The sequence below is a fragment of the Rhagoletis pomonella genome, unplaced genomic scaffold (assembly GCF_013731165.1).
Source record: "Rhagoletis pomonella isolate Grant_MI unplaced genomic scaffold, Rhpom_1.0 Rhpom_scaffold_00006, whole genome shotgun sequence".
NCBI lineage: Eukaryota > Metazoa > Arthropoda > Insecta > Diptera > Tephritidae > Rhagoletis > Rhagoletis pomonella.
This window is the reverse complement of record NW_023458560.1, coordinates 67553062-67563466: the sequence shown is the minus strand read 5'-3', so window position 1 is coordinate 67563466 and position 10405 is coordinate 67553062. Positions and strand designations below refer to the sequence as shown.

Below are 10405 nucleotides of genomic sequence, written 5' to 3'. Positions count from 1 at the left end.
ATAAGAGCTTAGGGGGAGAGTTACAACACAAAAATACATTTAAGGCGCAGCGAAGCACGCCGGATAATTGCTAGTATACATATACCGCAGAACTCCACAGGCGAACAGCGATGGCCTACCAACTGTCATTTTGACGAGCAATGTGATTGCAAGTTTTTGTGTGTGGGTACTTTGATGTCTTGAAATAAGCATTTGCCGCATGACGCCACCAGACAACATTCTCTCAATTTCGGCGTTTAAAAACATTTAAATCTTTAAAAAACTAGCTAAATAATTTCCTAAAACGTAATCATAAATTATTCAATAGGGAACAGATTTTTATTTTGATTTAATATCAAAATTTCATCGATGTTACCACCATCACGTTTTCTTTCAAATGAAAATATGGCTGTCAAACTATCGAATTGCCTGCAATAGATGTCAAGCAATAAGCGCTGACATATATTGCAGCACATGAGAAATAGGCGGTCTCCATTGGAAATATATTTTGTGACATGGTTATCACGACATCAGTGTTTTCCTGTGGAGACAGGGCCATACGAAGCACGATTGAGAGAAATAGAGATTGCGCCAATCGCGGTACCGCTAATCCGCTCTTTGTGATTTTGACAGAATGAGCTGTGTGCGTGACGTCATCTTGGTGCAATTGTTGAATGTGAGCATACGAAAAAAACTAAATAATAATTCTAATATTTGTGCGTTAATATTTCTGCGTGATTTTAAACAATTATTGACACATTAAAAGGCAAAACGAAGTGTGCAGTGGCAAAGTGTAATAGTGAAAACAAAAGGAAAGCGTGCTATATAAGTTATTTTTTCGTTTCCTACGGACGCAAGCCTGGCGAAAAAGTGGAAGCAGTTCTGCCGGGGAGGACATGCATTAAACACCAAATCCAGCTTTGTGCTATGTGTGTGAGCTGTGAGCTTCTACATGGAACTATGTTGGCCTTTCCTTGGTGAATTGTAGTACGTATATGTAGGAATGTAGACAGTTGCTGGTTTAGTTTGCTGGCAATGGCATACATACAAAAGTAGTTTCTACAGTAAATAGATACATGAACTTCACTACCTACTTATTTTTGTTAGTACCTGATTCTTTTAGTGCTGGTATGAGGTAATGCACCAGTGGATAAGGTCGCCAGGCGTTAATTCAAGCGGCATCTTACCGCGCTGTTACGTACCTAATACAAAACAGTGGCCAAATTATTATACATTTAAAAGTTCAGCTAAATTATGTTTTACTGACATAGAATATTTGCTTCCAAAAAAGTCACCCAATAAAAACCGTGGAGTCAACAGCTGTGGAGTTTATGGTGGTTGGCTACCGTCCACAAATATAAATATGCACTCTGCATGGCTTTTTAAAATGGCAAGTCCAAAGAATCACTTTGCTGCACACCTTCCTTTTGGTCTACATGAAATTGCAAACACTGTTCATACATCCATTTTTTCATGTGCTAAAAATCGTACTTATGTAAAGGGCTACATGTCCAAAATTATTGCTAAGTGTTCCTAATTAATCAATCTTTGTATATTTATTGATTCATGCAAAATTGGGCCATGTAATATTAAAATTAACACATTTTTCTGCATTGTTTACATATTTTTATATGCGTTTTGGCATTTCTCTCTTGCAATTGCACCAAGATGACGTCACGCAAAAATTACGCTCAAAAATCCTCTCTCATTGGCGCAATCTTGTATTCTATCATTCTTGTATGTATGTGGTAAAGCGCCAAGAATGATAGAATACAAGATTGCGCCGATCAGAGAGGATTTTTGAGAATAACTTTTGTGTGACGTCACACTGGTGCAATTGCGAGAGAGAAATGCCAAAACGTGAGCAAGAATGGAAGAAGAAAAAATGTTGTAAGGAAAACGTAAACAAGTTGCACAAGTGTGACGTCATGCAAACAACGATTCTGTCAAATTCGTTAAGAGAGGAATAGCGGTCCGAGATCGGCGCAACCTTTGTATTCTCTCAATCGTGGTATAGCGCAGTCACGTCGCTCATACACATCTCTTTTGCCTTTGTGAGCTCGTGTTTGATCGGCACTGATGTACAGATTTTTCGCGTAGCTATGCGCTGTATTTGGCAACCAAATAGGCTTATGATTGTACGTCTCTGTAATTTTTTGTAACTTTACACCCAAAAAAAGGGTGCTTATCTTCCAAGAATAAAAAATATAAGTATGCCACTCTGCGCCTTTTTACAAATGCTTCGTTTTAAAAAAAAAAATATTAAAATCGGTTCAGTACTTTGAGAAATAAGTCGTTACAAACGTACTCCATATAATCAATTTTATTTAATAGTATAGATTAATGTTCAAATACCTCTTTTGAATACATTCAACCAACAGGTTACAATCTTCTTATGATGTGGACGCTGTTGTAGACACCATGCCGACAACTGTTGTATGCCCTCTTGTGTATCTTTGAGCGCCTCCAAGCGTGTCTCGAAAAATTCTTCATCAAATGTGTCAGCACTCATTTCTTTAGCTCATTTGTTTGCTATAGCGATATGCAAAAAACTTTAGTTGCCACTGCGTTTATAAACCAAACAATAAATAAAAAATCGAATCTCTTATTGCACTTTACGCGCGTTTTCCTCGTTACTCCCCGTGAGTAGCAATTCACTTATTTTTTCTTTTTGTTGACATTTTCTTGTTGATAGTTGTGCATTTGCGAACGATGTAACAGTGAGAATTTAAAGCTCCACCAGGAGCAGGCACGACCCGACAACCCTTTATCGTATTTTCACTTGCCTTGCAGCACCCTTTCACTCTTTACTTCACCCCAACTGATATATATTAGGGGTATTCTCTGAGTCTTGCAAAGCCCTTGCATGGTGCACAGATTGCACGGTTAAAACCGGTTTTCGTATGGGACAGCTTTGCAAACCGTGCAATCCGTGCACCGTGCAATCCGTGCACCGTGCAAGGGCTTTGCAAGACTCAGAGAATACCCCTATTTTTCTATCCACATTCACGACGCGTTTTTCACGCTAAAATTTTAACAATTTCCAGCACTCGCGGCCACTTCAATTTGATGCAAACCCAACCTTTTTTGGTTGGAAAACTTTTTCACCAATTTTTATTTATAAAATTGCACTTTAAACGTGAGAAAATCAAGGAAAATATTTTGCAGAATTCACAAAACTAGAAAAATTGTAGCGCCATGTTTCCTGTAGAGGTGGGTAACTCAACTGAGAGTTGAGTTATTGAGTTGATTCCTATAAGTGAATCGGTAACTCAGACTCCCTGTCCAAAAAAAAAGTAACTCAGTAACTCAGTTGATGCCGTAGGGCTCACATGAATCAATTGAATCATAGTGGCTCATATTTGTCCATATAACTCTCTCGCTTCGCCACAGTGTTTAGCATGGCAAAGTCTTGCATTTTGTTTTTGCACGAGGCGAATTTATACAAGGTGGTGGCAAGAATACAACAACAACAACCACATGTATTTTGTATTGCGGGTGTTATGTCAAATCTCACAAATTCTTATAATTTCGTTTTTTTTTTAGTTTTTCTCGAAATATGTATGTATGTAAGATATATAAAGATGTGCATATCAAATCAATTGCCTTTCCAACCATATCCACATTTTGAAATTCGGTACAATAGGTTTCGAAATATAAGCTTTTGAAAATATTGAAAATTCCACCTTTACCCTCCCCCTAGCACCGCCCTATTAATTTGCACACAAAAAAAATTACACCTTTCAAATCAGTAGAAAGGAGCTGACCACGCCCACTTTAAAGTTTTGTTTTATCTCAACGGCCGCTTTACCGCATCTATGCCTCAAAACGAGTCTACGATACGAATGAGTGTAACATACAAAGAGTCAAATGAGTTAGTTGAATGAGCTGACTCCTTAAAGTGAGTTGGAGTCATTGAGTCAACTCCTATAAATTTGCTGAGTTACCCACTCTTAGTTTCCTGTGCCTTTTGACAGCAGGAGAACAAAACTAGCAAGGTTGCATTTGATATTATTGTGCAATCTTTTCGCACAGTGTAGTTGCTGGAGACTTGCGAATGTCAATAATATTGAGGAGACATTTTAGTTTGTAGATTTTCAGTATAAACCGGAAATGCGTACTGTTATAAGGGACATAGAAAATTATCAGTTTTGAAAAGAGTTAAGTTTATTAAAAAATCATCAATGCGCTGGGAGAATAATAAGTATTAGAAGTATAAATTATTACGCAATCTGTCATCGTATATATGTACATACTTCGCTGATTGCTTATCTCCCGCCATTTTTTGACATTTCCTTTAGTGATATGAAAGTTCCGTTCCTTTGCGCGCATTTAGTGAATTTTGCATAGTATAAAACACTTTTATTTAAATGTTATAAGTAAATAGTTGTAGAATATGCTGAAAAAAGTGTGTGTTTGCGATAATTGCAACAGTCAAGTGTTTCTGTATTTGTCTTCTTTTTCGTATCGTTGTTTGTTGATTTCTAACGTGTCTTCGCGTTCGTCTATAAATTACAATCATTTATTTTGCCTACTTAAATAAAAACTAATCGATTTGTGAATTAACTCTTTTTTACAACTGTGTGTACCCTATCAAAAGCATTGAGTTCCTATGCAAGTGCTTAATTTGTGTTGATTCCACACTTCCAGTAACTTCCGCCCGCAAATTATTTCAAGGAATCGCAGTCATGGATAATGGATCTGTTCCGCTGTAAGGGTAAGCAGCTTGCGCATCATTTGCAAATGTATGTTTCGATAAAGGTGATTATATCTTAGTTGAGGTAAGGTTAGATAAGGTTATATGCTATAGGAATCGATGGTTTACGAAAATAGCGTATCTACTATTTTTCTAACAAAATTCGATCGATTGCATACTACAGCATACTTATTTTTTTAAGTGATAGCTTTGCCGACGTTGTGGTTCATGGTAGCAGTAGATATCGGTAATGTAAAACTTTATGTTTGTTTTTTACATTTTCGGGCTAGTTTCGGTCAAATAAGCGTAAGTACGAAATGATTTAACAAAAGTGAAGAAAGTGCCCCAAAGCAGGGGAACCCATTTTCGTGCCCCAAACTAAACGTCAAATCGCATATAATATTAATAATAAATATTCGAGCACAGTATGCATATAACTAGTCCGGGCGATCTCCGGATAGCCAAAAACAAAAATTACTCTTTTAAAGCGGCTCTCAATAGCTCGAGAATCAAGCAAAGAAACACAAAATGGATAGTTTCGTACAGTTTCGGACAACGGTGGACTAGCCAAAAAAGAACCTTTTATGTGCAGAAAAGAAATCTAAATACCGTATTATTTATTAATAGCCAATGGGCCTCATAAATAAAAATTAAGCAATTCCTTTTTCTTAAAATTTCAGACCCTTTAATTAAATTTATTTGAATAAATAGAGTAAGAGGTCTGAAATTTTAGGAAAAAATATTTGTAGTTTTTATTCATAAGGCGCAATAACTCACTTTCGCGCTAAGTAAATACATATACTTTTTTTCAATAAAGTTTGCTATTATAATGTTTTATAGATTGCATTTATGTATGTACATATCTTGTCCAACTAGTTATAGTCTCGCAATCGGTTACAATTTTTTCCCTATTCCCAAGGAAAACCCAGAAAATAGATTTGGCATTCAACAGATTTAAGCCGCTCTGCCGCAATGACTGTCCTTTGGCTCCCCGTGCGGATTCATTGCCATTCTAATCAAAGCAATGAAATAAGTACTTGTATTCTTAAATAAACAATAGAGATCAAAATTAAGCCCAACTATGTATATTCTACTAAATTATAAATTTTTGTTAGATGTACGCCTGGCTGTGAATTATTAAAGTACTCTAATACATACATATATTCTTTCCCTTGCTGGGCATCCCCTCCATCGTTTACTCCAGCAAAGTGCTCAAAAAACATTATTCTTAAATTTTTCAAATTTTTCTTATGATGTTTATAACGGCCCAATCGCCTTTTTACTAAGCCATTTTCGATCAAAGACTGCAATGGCGAATATGGTTGGGTATGTGCCCATTGGTACACCTATTTGAAATCTAGTTCCAAATAAATTAACTTCAGTAATTCCCATCGTTTGGATCGAACTTGGGTCATTTATGAATGGTGGTTAAGACGGCCGTTAAAATCTGTACTTTGCATGCTGTTTAGATTCGGAAGTCTCATCGCACTCCAACAAGCCGTTTTCCAATGGGTATGACCACACAGACCAAACTGTGGAGCAAATTCTGCATATGAGATAATCGCTTCCACCCCAGTCCACCCGTTGATCGTCTGTATTGTTTACAGCACAGGATCCTTCAGGTATATTGGAGGTATCGCTGTTAGCCCGAGGGCCATAGTGTGTGTATTTGAACCTTCCTAAAGTCATTGTTGACAGGTAAGTTATCTTAGCCAGTCGTGATTCTCGGCGAAAAATAGGTCGACAGCTACAGTAAGCCAAGTGGTGGATCCTCTATAAAACTTGTTGAGAACCCTTCACCTGCATACACGTAAATCCACATTTTGACGCTCAACATGCCCAAGCATATTGTCTCCCTACGGAAAATAGCTCACATAGACCCTTTGGTCTTTGGGCACTTCAGCTGAGTTAGTTACCTTAATTGCTGCACCTTGAAAGTGTTGTAAATTGAGTGACACCTCTCCGTTGCCTCATCGTCAGTCGACGCCTTTCTATCTCGGAAAGAAAGTATAGTCGCTAAATTTGATATCAGTGTCTAACTATCTACAATATGGCCACCTAAATCGCTTGCAGTTGCTAGAGAGCTCATAGCAATGCCATTATCCTACAACCATTTTCAGCGGCCACTCAATTTGCTGACATCCTCGTAACTTCAGCTCAGGTCGCCTATGTGCAATGTAAGACATTTTTGTTGGCTGGTTCTCCCATCTTTTTGGAGAGAACCGTGTTCCCCAAACGATTTCACTTTTTACAGACCCCCAGTGAAGCAAGTTCCAGCTTGTTCTTGGCCATGGATAGTGCAGCTAACTTCTTCGCTTCTCTGACACCTTCCGTTTCTTTTTGTGGAAAAACTTTAAAGGTAGGGTGAATTGAGAGCTCAAAGTGACAGTTACATAGAAAGATAGATGCTCATAAAAGGTACGCAGTGCGACCTAATGGATCTATTGTGCCTTCCACTCATCACAACTCCTCATTTATTCACAAAATCTGCAGAATGTTTAGAAGAGCTCTTGGAAATTTGACTTCAGTGATAATCCTCACCTTAAATCCACAGGCAGTTTAATATGTCCGCCCCAATGAATTCCCAGGCTTGGGAGTTACTCCAAGCTCCTTTGCTGCAGAGCTCTATTTTCAATTTCTTATTGAAAATAACTACCTTGCCGAAGCTATCCCTTTCGAACTTGAAAAGAGCGGCTCGTAATCGGGTATTACCCTTTTGTGCTGGTCGTATTTTCATGGCTTAAATTCATCTCAGGATATTTAGGCTACACACCCAAGAATTGCATGCTAGACGCTTGCACACTATTAGTGTCCTCGCAGCTTTTATTATGGTTGCATCAACGTGAGACTTCCACAGATGTTTAGAGTCCAGGATTATGTTCTTCATGCCCGAAAGATTTCTTCTTCGGGTTAAAGGTACGATGGCCATCTCAGATTTCAGACACATACCAACAATTTCCAACAATGGTTTTTATCTCCAGAATGTGCAATGTGAATGGCTGTACGCAATGCTTAAGAATCACTTACTAAGAGTGAAAAGATAAACACTATTTCAATTTGAGATTAATTTTATTTAAGCTAAGGCTTTAATAAAGCATGCTGAATAAATTTAATTGAAATTTGCTTCTTAATTTAATACAACAAACATTTTCAAATGTGTTTATTTGGCTTATTATGTTGTAATTGCTTTAGCTCTTCGTAATCTCCATCTCAATGTGGAAACAAGATTTACCCTTTAAATAAGAGAGAATATTGCTATAAACGTGGCAAAAAGAAATAAAATATAATACAAAAACAAAAACCTACTGTATCATGAGTTATCTCCGAATCCATAATTAGGTTGCCCTTGGCCATACCCAACATGGCCTTGTATTTCGACAAGTCAACGCGATGATCGTTTGCGCAGATTTTCTCCTAGAGAATTGAGAGTATTGTGGCATGCAATATTTTACAGTACAATCTTTATCTTAAAGCATAAATAGACGGCAGCGTTGATCGGGATTAACTGGGACTTAATCCGGATCAACTGCAGTTAATTCGGAGTTGATCCGGATCAACGCTGCCGTCTGTTTAAGCTCTTAGATGATAAGTATAAAGTTGTCCAAGCGCTTACCTCTGGCACTGGGCAACTAGCTGGGGCGCCGAACAGCTTCAGCATATCTTTTGCTTCGTTCGGAACATGTTCGGCGGCAGCACACAAGTCTCTCTCTTCCCTCTTTCCCTCTTTCCCTCTTTCAGCACAATGCCATCCTTTTGCAGTTTAAACTGCGACACGGCGGTATTGAAGGCCTTATTCATGACGCAACCTGAGGGCACAATTTCGCATTTCTTATTGAGTTTGACTGAAAAATCGTCGTCTAGCGTAATGATCGCATCTGCTCCAGCGCAATTTTCTGCTTTTATCATACGCGCCTTGTAGCCGTTCTGTTGAAATGTTTCGAAATGAATCAAATGATGTTTTAAAGGCTAAATATTGCACTTACGCAAGCCAATGAAATTTCGATAGCAACGGCTAGGATTGTCAGGAATAGAGGACACTTTGCGACAGCCATATTAATAGTAGCTACAATTTTCCACTTTCTGGTCAATATTTAATGCAGAATGCTAAATAATAGAGAATTAAATTCGTCAACCGTGCAGCAATATTTATACGCTGTGGTAGAAGTGTAGATTTTTGAATAGCTTTTACTCGGCAACAAATGATTAGTAATTATTTTGAAATTATACGACACTTAAGTATTGCAATCGCTGATCGTTCGGGTCAATTGCGGATGCTGATATGACTGTGAAACGTTGGCGTACTCATTAAGCGCACTTTTGAAATTTATTTATTTTTTTGTTACTTTTCGTAAAATTTTTCAGTAGTTAAGTATGAAAATTTAAATTTTACACATTGAACCATTAAAAGCGAAATAAATATATAAATACGAACAGCATGACATTCCAACTGATCGATCGTGTCGATAGTATACCATTTTGCTACTAAATTGCCAACACGCAAACGACTTTTAGATTACCGTTACAGATAGCATAGAATAACTCGTTGCTAAACTAGGTTTGCATGCGCTTACAGAGTTTTGTGATTCCAGAATCTAGTAAGATAGTCCTTTTTTACAGACACAGGTGTCAGTCATTTTACAATATTTCATAGTTTGTTAAATTATCACCTCTGTTTTATAGGTAGGTGTGTGGCTTCAAGAGGTTATCATACTCCAAAAGTAGGAGTCGGCAAGCGTAATTAATAGCTAAATGTATATATATGTATATGTATAGAAGAAGTGTAGAAGAGATATAATATCGTGCGCAATTTTTTAACTTCGCCGAACGTAATTAGTTTTGCTTTCAATTAAGTTGAATAGGTTGGACTTTGAAAATTTTATTGTAATTAAAAGTTAATTGAAAAAAACGTATATATCTCTAACAGTTGTATTCTTTCGAAGGCTAGTGAGCTTAAATGAAAATAATTATCATCATTAAAATAGTTTAGCGCGCCTACTAACCTTGTCAATTCAGGGTGTCTTGATGTTGTCATTTTTTAGTGCAAACTGCAGATAAAGTAGCAATTTTGAAGAAAACTGATTCTCCTGTTCCAGTTAAAAAATGTTAAACAATAAAAACTAGTTGAAAAATATTGTAAGATTCTCCCAAAACGAAAAAAATTATAAAAAAATTGGAAATGTTATAAATAAATTTTCAGCAAAATTAAGTTTTTTTTGGTTTTTAGAAAAATGTTGGGTATGCAGTTTTATAAATCATTAAATTTTAGTATAACAAAGTACAAGTTGCAAGTGGCTAAGAGTTTGCATTGACTTCTAATAATATAACAAACGCTTTGATTTCCCATTTATTTTATTTATTTATTTATTTAAAATTATTAAAAACCAACGCGACCTCTTAACCCCTTGGAACTAGCAATTAATTATACTAAAATTTAATGCATATCCAAATTTTTTCCAAAAAGTTAATTCTATTTTTATTTTTATTTTTATTTTTGGTGAACATTTTATTAGATACTCAAATTTAAAATTTTGAAATAAAATTGTTTGAAAAATTAAGGCTCCAGTGATTTTCAGATTTAAACCACTGTGGAATGGTAGTTGGGTTTTAATGAGAGCCTTTATTTAGGGACACAGTGCTAATATCAAGTCAGTTGGGACCAGGAGCGTACCCAAAATTTTTAAATTTTTTATTTTAAACCACCTTCTGCACCAAATAACACTGTGCGCAAAA

General features: G+C 36.6%; 1 protein-coding gene and 1 pseudogene across 5 annotated transcripts in view; both read right to left on the bottom strand.

Annotated features, from left to right (window-relative positions):
• The window catches only part of LOC118741169, an 8407-nt gene extending 5196 nt beyond the window's left edge, over nt 1-3211 (bottom strand). Inside the window, exons 1-3 of one of the 5 annotated variants that reach the window (XM_036473045.1) lie at nt 3062-3211; nt 2766-2800; nt 2335-2511 (exon numbers count right to left, since the gene is read on the bottom strand). In XM_036473045.1, coding sequence (XP_036328938.1) covers nt 2335-2491 — 157 coding nt within the window. In that variant the 5' untranslated portion in view covers nt 2492-2511; nt 2766-2800; nt 3062-3211. Of the gene's footprint in view, nt 1-2334; nt 2813-2965 lie in introns of those variants that run through there. The other 4 variants (XM_036473041.1, XM_036473042.1, XM_036473043.1 and 1 more) reach the window with 4 other exon arrangements.
• Nucleotides 3212-7863: 4652 nt separating this feature from the next.
• On the bottom strand, nt 7864-8764 carry LOC118741168 (annotated as a pseudogene).
• Between the last annotated feature and the right edge of the window lie 1641 nt (nt 8765-10405).